The sequence below is a fragment of the Typopeltis vanoorti genome, chromosome 3 (assembly GCF_054136105.1).
Source record: "Typopeltis vanoorti isolate ZY-2024b chromosome 3, IOZ_Tvanoo_1.0, whole genome shotgun sequence".
NCBI classification, from domain to species: Eukaryota; Metazoa; Arthropoda; class Arachnida; order Uropygi; family Thelyphonidae; genus Typopeltis; species Typopeltis vanoorti.
Window position 1 is genome coordinate 114,762,343 of NC_143551.1, and position 18,220 is coordinate 114,780,562.

The window sequence follows — 18,220 nt, forward strand, 5'->3', positions numbered from 1 at the left end:
GAGGCAATGATCTACTAAAGTAGTTTCTAGTCCTTGTCATTATAGAATATGAAGAAAGATCAAGGAAATGCAATTTATAGAGTCTAGTGGATAAGAGGAGGTAGAGCATAATTGAGACATTCAGAGCCATACTTATGCACAGGTGCGTGATGCTCTAATGGGGGGGGGGCTGAAAATTGGGGCCAATTCAAGGACCCCTTTAAATTTAATGGGAGAGGGGTCCTGGAGCATTCTAGTGCCTTTTGCCCTGCCTGTCACAGGGAAAGGTATAAGTACGGTCCTGGAGACATTAGTTTGTGAGGGGAAGAAGTTGTTCCTAGAATGGTGAGTCTGGGAAGGAAAAGAGGCCAGGGAAGCTATATAATGAGGGTGGGATCAGGTGGATGAAGAGCAAGTGTTATTGGAATTTCTTGCTTGAGAGTGTAATGAGTAAGGAGACAGTGAATACATTTAAGGCTTAGTTTAGTGTGTGTGTGTGTGTGTGTGTGTGTGTGTGTGTGTGTGTGAGTGAGACAATTGAATTCCCTTCCTCACAGTGGGTCTTTTGACCCCATGGAAGTCTGATAATGATAATAAAGAAGGTTGATCTTTTGCCATTATTTTTCTCCAACTCATGCACAGCAGACCAAGCAAATTATTTCACACTGTATTGAGAACAGTCTATTGGATGTCACCTTCTTTCATAGAAACACGCGAGAAGAATCCTAAACAGCTTTGATAACCAATTAGTCTTCTGGTCCTGATTGTATCCTCCTGTTTTGTTGAAAATTTGTTCTCCAGAATTAACAGCTATCTCTATCTGACTTGTCTAACATCTATCTGCCTATATTCCTATATAGCTTATATTCTTATAGCCTATATTCTGCTCATCACAGGAGAGAAAAGTAATCCATTGGACCATTGCCCGTCTATGGGAGGCACCTCCTAGTGATGGTACTGGCCCTTTCCATTCTTATTCTTTTATTATACCTTTCTTTCCGCATTCTTCATTCTACTTCTCCTGAGTCTTTTGTATTATTCTGTCTTTCAGACAACCGTCATTGGAAACAAAGCCTTGCTGCAATGTTTGCTGTGCAGTTCCACCCCCTGTACATTCAGAAAGGAGAATCCTTGTAGTCTCACACTACTTTGGTCTCTGTGTCAGCAAGACAGGCAATCCTGGATTGCCCAGCCAGGATCATTCAGCTAGTGGGCTTGCTGTGGTGTCAGTATGGCATCTGAAGTAGCCTTGGCATTCCACTCCCAAGTGCAGTCATTGCTTGCCAGAGAGGAGCCATCCATGTGTGGCACCTTGGTGAATGAGGAACTCTTGCACTGAATCAAACTCCTCATAAGAATTAATAACTTTTCATTCTCTTGCTTATCAGCAGCCCTCAGCCAGATTCAGAAACTATATAATCATCAACAGAAAACAAAATAAGAAACAAAAAAACATCAGAAGCTGCACAAATACGCTTTTTCTTAACCGTGCATTCAATAGAGGAAATGTTCACTTGGAAAAATGCCACCCTTGTTCATGAAAAGTTGGCAGATTCTCCAAAATCTGTAAAAAAACTGTGTTCAGAAGATATCCTTATTGAGGTAGCTACAATAATGCAATTAGAAAAATTACTTCATGCATCATCTGTTGGAGGTATATCAATTAAGATTACCCTTACAAAACTTTAAGCTTTTCTAACAGTATAATGTCAGAGTGGAATTCCTTTGATGTTCCTGATGAGGAGATTTGCACTGAACTGAATGACTAAGGAGTGACAGCCATAAAGAAGAATCCTCATATATAGGCATTGGGCATCTGGTTCCCACTAGGAACATTGTCCTTATTTTCAACACACCAAAACCACCATCACCAACATCTGTCAAAGCAGGTTATCTTTTAGTTGCCCATTAAGACTGTATCCCTTTGCACTGTTTTAAATGTCAAAAACATGGTCATTCTCAAACTTCCTGTCATGGCTCTGCCATCTGTGCTCAATGTGTCAGAAAGATCATGAGAATAAAGACTTTAAGAACAAAACACCGAAATGCACTGTCAGTTAGGGAAACCACCCAGTGTACTCCCAAGAATGCCAAAGGTGGAAGGATGAAAAGAAGATTCAAAAAATAAAAACAGAGCAATGCATCATCTATCAGAAGGCTCAGATAAGGGATGCATTGCTCTCATTTCGTTACAGTTGCTTTGAGAAGGCAACTGTAAAGAAAGTGTCAGTGGAGATGTCGATGTGTATATGTCAATCTCTCCTTCTCACAACTACATCCTTGAAAGGTATGACTTACTCATCCTTAGAGCAAATCAAAGAGAAAAAGTGATGTGGACTCACTCCTGAGGACATGCCAAAAATGGTCTTACTACATGAAACTCGTCTTATTAAAAAAAATAATGGAACATGCAACAGATGTTTCTTAGGATGACCTTGATGTCATATAGGCCTCCCACCCAACAGCTAAGGCTAGCCAACAGCACCCAAAGAGTGTGTCTCTATAGGGACACACTCTATGGGTGCTGATAGGACTATATGATAGGACTTTAGGCTCAATATAGTCTTATTTCTTCTGCTCATTGTTGTGTGTATGTTATTACAATTTTCATATATTGTATTCCTGAAGATGTCTCTATGACAGAGACAAAACATCAGAATGATTAAAACCTGTTTAATTATTCCATTCCATCATATGCTGCCCTCTGATGTCTGTCTATCAGAAAAATCAGAATAATCATCGATTTCCTGTAATTGTATCATCAATATGATATGAGTACCTTACATACCTTACATTTTGCAACATTAAATTGACAACCATTGTCCTTTTCCCACACTGCCAATTCATTTAAATCAACCTGCAGGATATCTACATCACCTTTATCAACAATTGCTCTCCCCCAGTTTGGCATCATCAGTAAACAACTGAATATCCCTTCAGATCTTCTGAGGCTAGGGATCTGGGGATGGTGGTAAATAGAGATTTCAAATTCAGAGGACGTATTTTCAAGGATTGGCAGAATAGCTCAGATGATTACTTGGATGTTGAAGAACTCATTGACAAGTAAATATAGGGAGGTTATTATTCCTCTTTATAAGTCTATGATTTGACCACATGTCAACTACTGTGCACAAAGTTGGTCACCTGTGTTTCTTGGGGGGATCAGGAAGTAGTGGAGAAGATTCAGAGATGAGTAACCGAGCTGGTGACAGATCTGTAGAATGCATCCTATGAGGATAGATTGAAGGCAGGGCCGGTGCGAGAGTATCTGACGCCCCCTAGGCAAAGAAAATTTAGGTGCCCCTATACAAGTATCTATGCAGTAATTAGTGCGTCATTTTTTTCGATACCCAAATTCGATTAGTGCGCCTCTAAAATTCGATTAGCGCGATTATATATATTTTAAAAATAAATGTTAGAGATTTTAAAAATTTTCTATCTATACATTTTTATGGCTAACTAATTTAAAAAATCACTCACCAGAATGAAATAATTTAGTTACCGATTTAAAACATTTTACAAAGTTATTTTTCACGGCATACTTCACTACTTCCATGTACATTGTGTATACCAGGGTTTCCCAAACTGTGTTCCCCGAGAGGTTCCAGGAATTTGTCATTTTAGTTTTCTAAGCATTTTTTATGAATAAATATTTTATAGTGGAAATATTCTGAGGAGAATAATATTCGAGAATATGTCGAAAAGCTCGGACCCATAATGCCTAATAACATTTGTGTATCGTTAATTTTCACACATCGAAACCTTTCAACATTTGGGAAAGAGAATACCGCTGTATATGATCGGTCATAAAAATTGCCAGCAAGCCGATTACAACAAATGACGGCGTATAATATTTTTCGTACAAGCGAAGTTTTTAAGCAGCAATGCAGAGGCTGACCCTGATGAATAGAGAAGCAGTAAAATTTACAGAAGAATAGAAGAGGCAATAGGGTCATACCGTCGGTTGTATGAAAAAAAAAAAAAAAATGCCTGCCAAACTACGTTAGCTCAATTCTTTGTTAAGAAACAGAATAATAAAATTTATATTCTGAATATATTTTATTGTCTTTCAGCTTCTTTTTTTTTCTTTAACTAGGCCCTGAGACATACCTTAATTCTTTTTATAAAAAAAAATTAAGGTTCAAAAAAGAAATTTGAGGAACGAATTATACTTTTTCCTATAGGTTATTATACTCGATTATGTGTGTTTTCGATTAATGCGCCTGTTTTAAAAAACGCATTAGGCGCACTAATCAAGGGATTGCTATATATATATATATTATCATACTCACACAAGCACACGTACACCTACACATGTGGATATTTATAAAAATAATATCATTATGAACATTTATATATAAAATTTATTAATCAAAACCAATACATTTGTATACATATATGATTACTCCTAATATCTGTATAGCAAGATAATTATCACATCTTAAATACAAATATTATGAAAAATTAATCTTTCTAGAAGGCTTTTGCTTTGGCAAAGTTTTGAATTAATTCATCTATATTGATTGTAGATGAATTGAATTTCATGCTCTATAGATATTATTGCTAGACCAGTGAGTCGTTCCTGAGCCATCATAGAGCCAGTGTAAGTAAGTTTTAATTTCGAGAAACTCCTTTTTGAACTTGCTACCGATACTGGCAAAGTCGAAAAAATTCTGAGAGCAATAAACACATTTGGAACACTATTTTCTAAATTATATTTGCATATGTATGACAGGAAAACATCTAATGAGGAAGTATTTTCTGGAATTCGCCTTGCTATTATTTGTAATTCACTCCATAAATCTGTTCCGTCAATATCTCTAGAATTATCATGTGTTAAATAATTTTCCAATATCAAACATTTTTTAAGCAGTTCTGCTTAAGTAATTTTTGAAATTCATATATATTTAAAAGAAAACCAAACTTTTCGTTAACTGTAGACATGTGCTTGAATTTTTCATCAACAGATGCAATTACGGTATCAATAATTGAAAAATAAAAATCTACCCTTAAACTTTTGTTTAAAATCTATTAAGAATTCATCCTCTGCTTCATACACAAATTGTTTCTTTTTTTTCCTGTCTAACTGTTTCTTGTTCAAAATTAGGCGTTACACCTAAGACCTCAGCGATTTTTCCGCATCTGTTAACATCTTTTCAAATTCATCCTCATTTCGGATTTTCATTAAGAAATTCTTTATATCATTAATACAATTTATGGCACCATTTATATCAAGGCTTGTATTCTGAAGTTGTTTACTTGTAAAGTTTATTTCAAAAAGTATATTATACCACATTACAAAGGATGCGATAAATTTGAACTTCCTTAAAATTTTAAGAAGACTACTTGCGTCTAATTTCATGGTATTTCCACTTAATCCACATAAACTATCATCTTGAAATATTTCTTGCAGTGCTTCGAAAAAACATCGGACAAATTATATCTTAGGGGCTTTAATGAGTCAATTTGACTCTCCCATCGTGTATCACAGACTGGTTTGAGTGTAAAATTACTCATGTGTCTATTGAGGTATTCCCATCGACAAGTCGAACCGAAGAAAAATACATATAGACGATGTACCGCGTCAAAAAATGCTGTCGTATCTAAAGTATTAGCAGTACAATTCTCTACTAAATTTAATGAATGTGAACTACATACATTGCTCTAGGGTTAATATTTGAAATTCGTCGCTGCACACCTTTTACATCACCTTTCATATTACTGGCATTATCGTATCCTTGGCCTCTTAAATCTTGTTTTGGTAATGAAAATTTGTCTACAGTTCCTAGTATTTCATTTGATAAAAATTCTCCAGTGGTATTTTTTATTTCTATAAATCCCAAAAAGTGTTCTTTTATAGAAACCGTGCTATTTCTAGTGTCTACGAATCGAAGTACTATGCTCATTTGTTCCGTGTGACCAATGTCGGACATACAGTCGATAATTATGGAAAAATATTTTGCGGCAACAACAGATTCTAAAATTTTCTTTTTTATCGCATTGGCGAAGATGTTTATTATTTCATTTTGAATATCTTTTCCAAGATAATACACATATGTATCTTTATCTTTTATTCTTCGAAGATGTTCATTCATTATTGGATCAAACTTGGATAGAAATTCGACAAATTTCAAAAAATTTCCGTTTCCATGAGAAAACAATGTCTCATTTGTTCCTCGAAATGATAAATTTTGAATAGCTAACGTCTGAACTAAAGCAGAGTCGTTCTAATACTTGCACGCAATGTTTCTCCTCTTTTCTAATAACAAGAAACTTCTCTTCATCAATGGTTTTCTTTTCTTTTATTCGAATTTCTAATTCTTTTCACTTATGGTAATTTTCAACGTGTCTTTGACTTTTTTCGTGAGCAGTTAAAATAGAAGAAGCATTTTTCCAGTCCCTCAATCCAGAATCAGAAAGATTAATCAGCCATTGATCAAATAATAAACAGGAGAAGCAAAATGCAGAATCCCTGGATTTTGAATACAATAACCACAAACGCGGTATTGTCTCGCCGTTAAATAGTCTTCGAGTATAATGAGTCATTGAAAATCTTCTATTATCGTTATCTTTCGGAAAATCAAAATTATGAATCTGTTCAGGTCCATGTTCAACTAATAGTTGATGTAATTGATTGATATTGGAAAATTTTATAGGACACCTAGTTGCTGGATCATTATAATTTAAATTTGTAAAATCAAATCCTTTTATGGTTAGATCTGTAGGACAACCAGCTTCAGAATCAACAATACTCATATGATCTGTAGATTTCCCCTTCGATGTTTTAATCCAATAATTGGTATCTGTAGAATTCCCCAATTCATTAATCGAAACTATAGACGAATTATCCAACGAATAATCTTGAAGATTTTCTTCTTGTATGTGATTACGATCTTCTCGGCAAAGATATTTTAAAAATGCACCTTCTTGTTTTTTCAATCTTTCTTCTTTTTCCGCTTTACGTTTGCGATATTGAAAACCCGATTTCTTGTTATCCATTTTCAAAATCCGGTAACTGAAATATTTATAAATAAAAATAAATTTAATTATAAAAAATATGGACATTAAACTATTCAGTAATTCACAAATAAATTTTTATACATTTACTTAATGTAGTATTTATCAATTATATATACCTTATAAGTTATAACTATATAACTTATCTATCATACCTTTATAATATAATAATTCAACAATATCGTTTTCTATGAACATAATTGACAAATTTCTCAATTGCATCCGACTTAATGAATTGTGTAAATATTTTTAACGCGTTTAAGTAGAGAAAATGAGCGTTCACTGCTAGCATTACAAACAGGCAGTGTCCAGGGCCGCATTTATACTTTTGGACACCCGCGGCGCAACATCATTATGAGGCCTCAAAAATAAGCACTTTTTTTAGTTTATTGAAAATAAAAGTCAACGTTTCCATGATAACTAATTTTAATAACACAATACAACATTGGTATACATATATTTGCATTTTAAAAAAAGTATAAAAATAAATCAGTTCAAATTTAAATAAAAAAAATCAAAAACTAAAAGTTTTTTTTTTTCTGGCTTTGGTTTTAGCAAACACATCTATGATGTCATCATAATTGATCGAGTCCATTACATCTGATTCAATGCATAATAACGACAGGTCACGTGTTTTGTTTTGGTGGAAGTTGCTTCTTAAATAATTGTATAAGGATAAAAGTTAAAAAAAAAAGAAAAGAATTTAAATGAAATCGAATTAAGTTTGCTAATCAAGGTAAAAATAGGAACTTCATCAGCTGCAAAGTTCAGATATTCTCACTAAAAATAAAAATTTTGAATTTACGGTAATAAAAATTGTAAAATTGTATCAAAAATCATTATATTTATGGAATTACAACATGGATCTAAATATATATATATATATATATATATATATATATATATATATATATATATATATATATATATATATATATATATATATATATATATATATATATATATATATATATATATATATATATATATATATAAGATTAATTCAGTTCCAACTTTATCGCACAATTATTAAGATTTATTGAAATCCAGATTTTATTTTTTTAAGTTGCAGTAATAAACATAATAATTGAAACTTTAGTTAAAACATAGAAGCAATCAATAGTAACGATAACTTGCTATGCTGGCTAACATCCACTTTTTTACTCCACATTTTACCCTAAAATAACTAGAATCTTTATGCACAAAAAAATGAACTGAAAAATAAATTTAATTTATAAATAATAATAAACTTGAAAATCAAATGCTCTGTTTATGTGATATAGAAACTGCACTTACCCACTAATTAATACAAATTGCAGCAGCACACAAAAAAAAACCTCTGTTGTCTCAGAAACGTGTTTCAAAATGATCGCAAGTTCAATACTCAGCGATCTGTTCTTTCCTAACAGGATTCTGTGAAATCACAGGGTGAAATATTCTTAAGAACGTTATGGATTAAACGGACCATATATTTAATCTCTGGATTAAACTGCTAAGTGAGTGATGGGTCAACACAAGTCAAACATTTAGAGAAAATTTCCAGAGAAGGAGATTGAAATATAGTAATATTGATAAGAACAATAATCCAGGTAGTTTAGAAGCGAAAACCATCTGTGACAAAATGAAACTAGTTTATTTAATTAAAAACACACAAATACAACCAATTTATTAAATATATCTTTATAGAGTTCATAATTAAAAGGACTCTAATAATAATAATAATAAATTTCTACAGATGTGTCTCATCTTGTTTTGGTATTATCAAAATTATCAAGTTATTCTGAAGCATTATGAATTTTGCTATTTTATTATTATGCTGCTAATATTTCTTAAAATGCGGCACTTTTTACAACAAAACTGGCTAAGTTATGTTGAATATATCTGTTTGCAAATATACTCAAAATCCCTTTGATCTAATAAAAATGTAGAATGCAGGGGGGGGGAATAATTGCATTTTAACAGCATTCTATCTGTTAAAATGCAATTATCCCCCCCCCCCCCGCCATTAATTATTATTGTCTTTATGTGCACTGTATTACTCAGAATTTCTTTACTGTCCTACGATATTTGACCCTTTTTTTTGCTGCACAATTTATTTATTGTGTCTCTTCCCAAATAAAAACGAATTTCACATGTGCAAAAATAAATAATCAAAACTTGTGTTTACATTGGAAATATTATGTCAAATATTTATATTTTTTAAATAACATTTATTGAAATAAATATGACATTTTGCTTTCTTTCCTTGCAAAATAAAATTACATGGGTCGCACATTTCAATTTTAGGAACGATTTTTTATTTATTTTTTTTATTTTTTATTTTTTATGAACAACAAATGATGTTGACTGCATTACTCGGGGTTTCCGATTGTGAGTCTTTTTAATATCAAAAATTTATATCCAATGGTATTTTATCAGAGATTCTTCGCCTTTGTCTTTTGCTTAAAACTGCAACAGTACAATTACTTTGGAAAAATAACAAATTCAAACAAAGGAAAGTGCACATATGTTATCTAGCACTATTTTGTGTGTGTGGTGATAATTTTGGAAGGGGTGGGGAATTAGCCATTAAAGGCGAATTAATTCTGTTATGAAAATTTTGGAAATAAAATTTCATTTTAACGCATGCAGCTACACATGTTTCGAAGGATAAAGTGTAGGGAAAATATCGCTACTTCAAAACTGCCGCATAATACCGAAAATATGTACATAACAGTTGACTTCATAACTGCCGTTTATTTCGATTTGTAAGGAGTGATTGGGGGAAACCAAGAAAGTTGAAATGCAAAAACCTACAAATTACGTTTATAAAAATTATGCATTACATGATATGATTCAAAATTTACACATGATTCTCTATAAAGCAAAATTTTACAAGTGCGAACCTTCGTGCAATCTGTGAATTAGCCTTCGAACTAAGATTATGAATCAAAAAAACTTAATTTGGAACAGATGGAGGCTGTATTCATTTTTACATTCGGATTTTCATGAATTTATAAAATAATTGTTTGACAAAAATAATTATCTTCAATCAATTACTAATTATATGAAGAGCCAAAAGGCTTCAATTCGGCGACATGACCTTATTTAAGTTAAGGGAATTATATCCCATATTGTTTCTTAGCCGAATAAGAAACTCAAAGAGTTTCATGCTGAATATAGAAACTATATAAAGTTCGGCAATTCCAAGCGTAAGCCAATACCTGGATAGTGCAGCACCTGATCCATTAGGTAGTGCAAGCTGAGGCAACTCATAGAAAGGGTGGAGCAAGATCTGATCACTATTCTTGATATTTATGGGTAAACTTGATATTTACCCATAGTTCACATTATAGGTAAATATCAAGAATAGTGATCGGAGCTTGCTCCACCCTTTCTATAAGTTGCCTCAGCTTGCACTACCTAAGGGATCAGGTGCTGCACTATCCAGGTATTGGCTTACGCTTGGAATCGCCGAACTTTATATAGTTTCTATATTCGGCATGAAACTCTTTGAGTTTCTTATTCGGCTAAGAAACAATATGGGATATAATTCCCTTAACTTCAATCAAGTTCTGAGAGAATTTTGAAATGTATTGGTAATTAAAATAATTAGCGAAAAAATTGATGTTGACATTGATCTTCCATAGTGATACAATATGAAGTGAAGAAAGTATGAAAGGATTTCTTATTTTGTGCTGGCATTAAAAACTATAATTATATGATAAAAACAAGCAGCAAAATTAATATAATTCATAGGTATTTAGTCTGATATAACTTAGATTCCGGTTACCGAGCAAACAGCATGCAACTGCTTTTCTTGCTGTAGGCAACTGAACATAGCCTACTACAAACGTCAAGTAATCTAGTTACGTGTTCTTTTCAGCATGAAGGATTATTGCCCTTCTAATGGACATGACTGTCAAACTACACTTCTTATCCATGTTCTTTCAGCAGGTGGACAGAATATTATCCAGGTTTTCTGGACGTGTATATACGTCCAGCAAAGAAATGATACGCTTACATACATGAATTTTATGGAATACAGGAGTTCCTGTTAGTTTTATATAGTTTTATATGTAGCAAAATCTGGTGTCCCATAGGCGATTGCCTAGGTTCGCCTATTGATAAAATTGGCCCTGATTGAAGGTATGTAAGTTGCAGAGTTTTGCTGACAGACAGAGGAGAGGATATGATAGAAACTTATAAGTTACTAAAGGGATTCTATGAGATTGGCACAAAAGAGAATTTTCAATATATGAATGGTAGGGGACAAGAAGGGATCACACTTGGAAGTTGTCTAAGAGTATGGTTAGTAACAGTGACTAGGTTCTTTACTTGGATAGTGATTAATTAGTGGAATGGATTGCCAGAGGGTGGTGCACCTCAACAGTGAATAAGCTTAAGGAGATATATCATAGGTTCTTTGAATTAACACAAAAACACAAGGGATAAGTAATACTATTTATTTAAGGCCATATATTGCAGGCCATCTTCAGTGGCAACAACAGTTAATTACAAAATAGAATGCAAACAATAGATGATTTGAAAAACTAAGAGCTAATTGATGTTATACATAAAACAATGCAATGTTATAACAAATCTAGCTTGTAATATTCAGACTGAAATATATTGCCTTAAACAAATAGTATTACTTATCCCTTGTATTTTTTTTTCATGTTAATTCACAAAAACCTCATGGCACAACTATCTCTAAAACAACAATGTATGATAGGTATTATGCAAATAATGGGTCTCCTGGAATTATTATTTTTTATTATTATTTATTGATACCCATAAGGAACACATGAATGGTATTAGTCAGCATAACTTCCCAAAATTGAGTCTTAAGCAATAGTTTTTGCTTAGGTTTGGATTGTGAATGTGTCACAATCCAGAAAAAAAGAACTTTTAGGTTATGCTCTGATTTTGTTCCACTTAATACTGTGTTTTATAATGATGCATAGCACTGTATTTATTCCATTAAATTTAGCTATGCCTCTCTCATTTTGTTTAAGTGACCATTGTTATTTAGATGTTATTTAGCTCTTCTCAAAATATGCTTGAATGATATTTGAGTGGATTAGCTCAATGTAATTATTATTATCATCCTAAAACCTCCATGGAGTCAAAGACTCATTTAGGTGGTCCTTTTGTCATATACACAATTCATCATACCGCAGCTTAAACACACTCATATTCTCTGCAAACACCACCCTCTCAGGCAATTGTTCTTAATATATAAATTGCTGTGATTTATGATAAAAGGCTATGTCTATTTAGGGATGTTTATGTTCTTGTCATTTATAATATATAGTAATGTGTTTTTGGTGATAATGAATCTAAAGAAGGTAGTTTAGATAACTGGTTGTTTTGAGGTCAGATATTATGACCTCAGAACACCAATTAGTCTCTCTCTAATTTTATTAGAGATGTTATTTTACTCCAGTTTTTTTTTTTTTTTTTTTTCAAATGAAATCTTTCATGAACTTTTTTTTTATTAAGAAAGATATCAAGCCAGCTTATCATAAATGAGTGATATCTTTGTATTTCCATTACTGATCAGCAAAAATAATTAAGATATTGCTGAATATTAATGAGGAAAAAATATATCAGCTTCCACCCAGAAATCTGCATATCAAAAACATCATAGCTCTCCTCCAGAGCATACACAATGAAATGATTGTTCATTAATTTGAACATTTAGCCTGTGAGATAAGTTTCCAAAAACTGTAGTCAATATAGTTTTCATTTTATACTTTGCTTTAGAGTTTAGATTTATTAGATATGTAGAATACATTTTTTAAATATTTTATTTGAACTGTTGAGTTATACTTTAAGAACAGTGAGTGCATTTTAGTACTGTACAAATATTTGTTTTGATCTTTTTAACTTATTTTGGTTTATTTATGCATTTTGTGTCATAGATATGGAGGTATTCCAGTGGACTTTGAAGAGATTCTCATATCCTCAAGTGATGAGGATATAGATAATGTACAAGAAGCCATTACTTCCATAAAGAGAAATGGGGTTGCCCTTAAAGGTAAATTTAAGTCATTGTCAGCAAATACATAAATAATTATTGGCTTAGTAAATTCAGAGCTTAATTTTTCTGTAATGTCATTGCAAAAATTTCCTGCTTCTTCTTATTCATTTTACTTCATTTGGATTAATGAAAGCATTCCATACAATCAGAAATACCAAATTCAATCTTCTTATTCCAGATTTTTATTTATATACTACTTCAATTCATGCTTATGGTTGTTAAAAAAAAATCCCTGTAGAATTACTCTTTATCCAACTTCTTGACTAATATGAAGCATACTCCATCTTCTTTCATCTCTGACCCTCCCCCCTCCACCAAAGCCAGGGCTTCTCAGTTGCTCCAGGTGTTATCTCCTGCTGACAATTAACACAGACTGTGCACTTGGCACATATCCAGATCCATCCTATAAATTAATATGTTACTCATTGGGCAGTTCTCACGACTGTCTCCCATTGTTCAGTAGAGAATAGTTAGATTAATGAGTTTCCATTCATTAATCTGTGTGTGTGTGTGTGTGTGTGTGTGTGTGTTTCACTTTTCAGTTTCCTATCAATAGACACTCAGTTCTCTCTCTCTCTTTGACCATTGATTTCCAATTCAACAAGAGATTTTGTGTGTTGTATAGTTTTTTAGTTTGTGGAGTCACCACATTGCATGTATGAACCCTTGGAAGATATTTAATTAACTGTAATTATATATACACAAATATTTTGATTTAATTATTAAATATATGAAGAGCCAAAGGCTTCAATTCGGCGACATATGACTTGTTTAAGTTAAGGGATAATACATCCCTTATCGTTTCTTAGCCGAATAAGAAACTCAAAGAGTTTCATGCCGAATATAGTAGAAACTATATAAAGTTCGGCGATTCCAAGTGTAAGCAAATACCTGGATACTGCAGCAACTGACCCTTAAGGTAGTGCAAGCTGAGGCAATTCGTGTCTAAGGTGGAGCAAGCTCCGATCACTATTCTTGATATTTACCCATAATGTGAACTTAGCTCCTAGGAGCTGTATTATTGTTCTACATTATGAGAGAAGGTCACTACCCAGACCGGTTTCAACCTTTATTGAGGTCTCATCCTAGTTAATATCAAGGTTGTAGCGAACAGAACTTACAACTCTTCTATGAGTATTGCCGAGAGGTGTCCTAATAAATTATTAAATATATGAAGAGCCAAAGGCTTGATATTTACCCATAATGTGAACTTAGCTCCTAGGAGCTGTATTATTGTTCTACATTATGAGAGAAGGTCACTACCCAGACCGGTTTCAACCTTTATTGAGGTCTCATCAGTGAGTAGGTAGACCTAGTTAATATCAAGGTTGTAGCGAACAGAACTTACAACTCTTCTATGAGTATTGCCGAGAGGTGTCCTAATAAATTATTAAATATATGAAGAGCCAAAGGCTTCAATTCGGCGACATATGACTTGTTTAAGTTAAGGGATATTACATCCCTTATCGTTTCTTAGCCGAATAAGAAACTCAAAGAGTTTCATGCCGAATATAGTAGAAACTATATAAAGTTCGGCGATTCCAAGCATAAGCAAATACCTGGATACTGCAGCAACTGACCCTTAAGGTAGTTGCTGCAGCTCCACCTTAGACATGAGGCAACTCATGTCTAAGGTGGAGCAAGCTCCGATCACTATTCTTGATATTTACCCATAATGAAACTCTTTGAGTTTCTTATTCGGCTACGAAACGATAAGGGATGTAATATCCCTTAACTTAAACAAATTTTGATTTAAGTTTCTTAAATCATCAACAGTGAACTTCCCAAATAAAATTGGGAAGTTCAAACAACAACAACAATACAGACACATGGAGAATGGTATCTTTTCATGGACAGTGATGTGAGAGAGCCAAGTAAATATAATCCTATTAGGATTTGAAATAGGTATGTGTAACTATATATATATATATATATATAAAAACAACTAAGAAATACAATTACTGATTTCTGAAGTTTCTGAAATTTTGGGCATAGATATATTATCTTCAATGATATATTATCATTGAAGTTAAGGTTTGAGCAATGGAGAAGGACTTCAGGATGTATAATTAAATACAATTAATTAAATATCTTTCCATTGTGTGTATGTTCAAATATGTATTTTAGGATTCTTTATAAATTTGCAGTTACCTTTATATTGAAGAATTAGTATTCAGTAGAATCTGCAGTAGAGAGGTTTTCAATAATACCATTGTGCTTAGAGTTGGGAATTATTTGTTGCTTTTTTTTTTTGCAACTCTGTTTCCTGAAATTCTTTTAAAAAAACAATATTAAATTGATAGTTAAGTTTTATTAAAAATGTTGAAAATGTTAAGTAAACGAAGTGTGGCAAATAGTTAAAACAGCCTGTCACAGTAATTGATTTAATGTTATCATTTTAGAGAATACATTTAATGACTTAAATTTTATACTCATTATTTTAACCATTATATCAGTCATCTTCTAGAAGTAATATAGCAATAGCACATAATAGGAAAAAAAAAATTAAGCATTATGACTGAATTAATGCCTACATAATCTAACACCTATCATTAAAAAAAAAACACCTTTAATGATAGTGATAAAAAGGCAAGAACTATGAGAATTAATGAACAGGTATATTAACATGCTTTGATCTAGAATGCTGCTATTTTTTTACTGGAGGTATGCTAAAGTCCTGCTTTGCAGATTATAAAATCAATATGAGAATATCATTTCTGATTAACCAAGTCCCATGGTGGTCAGCTTGGAGTTCTAGAAATTACATCATATACATGCTGACCTGGAGTCTGGTAAATTGTATAGGTATATTATGGTGAGAATGTAGTCTCTATATAATTTGCTAGTGGTTGTAAGGTTACAGAGAAACTGTTATAACAAAACCTGTTGAATATAGAAATCTAGGGTCTTAAAAATTCTTGGTGATACCAATACTATATAAATTCTGATAATTTCATATGATGATGTGATAATTAAGATATTCCAGCTTTTATAAATTACAATTCTACTTGTGGTGTGAGTCTAGTTATTATATCACATTATTACGTTATATAGTTGATGAATTACTATTGCCAGTTCTACCACCAATACTGAAATGCAGTCACAAGTTATATTTCACTAATGGAGTGAGAAAAATTTTCCACAATAAAAGTAAATCAAAGTCCTGGTCAGAATGTTGAATTCCAGATGATTGAAAGTAGAGATTTACCTATAAATATCAAGCTTTAGCTGTCCTGGTTGGCTATGAGTTTGAATCCCTTGTCTGGCATGGATGTTTATGATGGCTTTTAAGTGGGAGATGAATTTCATTGTGTGGTGTAAAACCACCACCACTCTACTTATTGGAGGACTGAAAGTATTGAAAAGTTCAGTGTTTGGTCTCTGGAGCTGAACTTTTGAAATATTTAACCCTAAGCAAATGCATGGTACTAATGTACTATGGAGTACAGCATTCTGTAGCTGGGATTAACATATAACAACAAAAAAAATTCTTATAGAACCCATGTATAAAAAAGTGAAATAAAAGTAAAAACGAGAAATACAGAGAAATATTTCTCTGAGTGTACCAAGTAAGATTTATACAAACATACTTGAGAAGGAAGAAAGGGTGGGGGGACTGAGAAAAAATTGTTGAAGAGAAACTCGTGGAAGAACAAAAGTTCCAGCCAAATAGTGGTGTTAAGATCTTTATTATTATTATTATTATTATTATTATTAAACAAGACCTCATGGAGTCAAAGACTCATCTAGGAGGTCCTTTTATCTCACACACATCTCATCATACCGGGTCTTAAACACATTCAAACTCCTTGCAGACACCACACTCTCAGGCAAGGCATTCCAATCATTCACAACTCTGCACGAAAAAAACCTGCCTCTCACTCCCCTACTCACACCCTCTTTATACAGTTTCCAGGGATGACCTCTGGTTCTCCCCTGATCTCCCACTATTCGCTGTAGAACTTCTCCACCATTGATCCTATAGCAACCCCTTACCAACTTGTAGGTCTCTATCATATCTCCCCTCTTCCTTCTCTCCACTAGTCTCTGCAAATTACATCTTTTCAATCTTTCCTCATACTCGACATTCCAGAGGTCAGAAACTACCTTAGTCAGTCGCCTTTGGACCCTTTCCAACATCTCCTCATCCTTCTGAAAACCAGGTGACCAAATCTGGGCACAATAGTCCATGTGTGGCCTAATCAAAGCCTTATACAATGGAACAAGAATCTCCCTACTTCTACACGTCAGTGTCCTCCTCATCATTCCCAGAAGTCTTTGTGTTGTCTTCACAATTTTGGCGATGTGACCCCTAAATTTTAGATCCTTATCCACTATCACTCCCAGATCTCTTATTTCCTCTACTTCCAACAATATATTCTTACCAAGCATAAATTCTGCATCCCATCTTTGTTTTCCAAATTTTAAAACCTTACATTTTGCAACATTGAACTCACACCCCCATTTGCTTGCCCAATCACTCAATTTATTCAAGTCTTCTTGCAAGGCCACAACATCTTCACTACTCTTTATGGTTCTTCCCAACTTTGCATCATCTGCAAACAACTGAATATCTCCATCCAAATCTTCGCCAATATCATTAATATACAAGTTAAATAGTAATGGCCCTAAAACAGATCCCTGAGGCACTCCACTAGTGACTTTCCTTTTCCTGGATATTGCACCCCCATACACAACTTGTTGATACCTATCAGATAGCCAGTCTCCAATCCAATGCACTAATCTAATATCCAACCCCATCTGCTCTAGTTTGACTGTCAACTTATCATGAGGCACTCTATCAAAAGCTTTTGCGAAATCCAAGTATATTACTGTGTATCCTTCTCCTCTGTCCAAGGAAGCAGTCACTTTATTGTAATAAGTAAGTAGATTACTAAAACACGACCTCCCTTTAGCAAATCCATGCTGTCCATCAAAGATTATACCATTGTTGTCAACCCAACTCTGGATTCTAGCTCTCACAAGCTTCTCCAACAACTTAACCACAACACCCGACACACAGATAGGCCTATAGTTTGATGCTTGAGTTCGATCACCTCCTTTATGAAGTGGCACAATCTTGCCCTCCTTCCACTCTTTAGGGACTTGACCAAGTGCAAGACTCGTATTAAAAAAATATGTCAAGGCAGGTGTCAACTCTCTGGCACATTCCTTCAGAATACGTGGTGATATATTATC

The 18,220-nt window shown here is 33.3% G+C and overlaps 1 protein-coding gene across 1 annotated transcript in view; it reads left to right on the forward strand.

The window, feature by feature from the left end:
• The window catches only part of LOC150108486 (isocitrate dehydrogenase [NAD] subunit gamma, mitochondrial-like), a 145,900-nt gene that overhangs the window by 33,751 nt on the left and 93,929 nt on the right, over positions 1-18,220 (forward strand). The window contains exon 4 of the mRNA XM_090390816.1: positions 12,903-13,018. Within this exon, the coding sequence (XP_090246942.1) occupies positions 12,903-13,018 (116 nt within the window). The remainder of the gene's footprint in view (positions 1-12,902; positions 13,019-18,220) is intronic.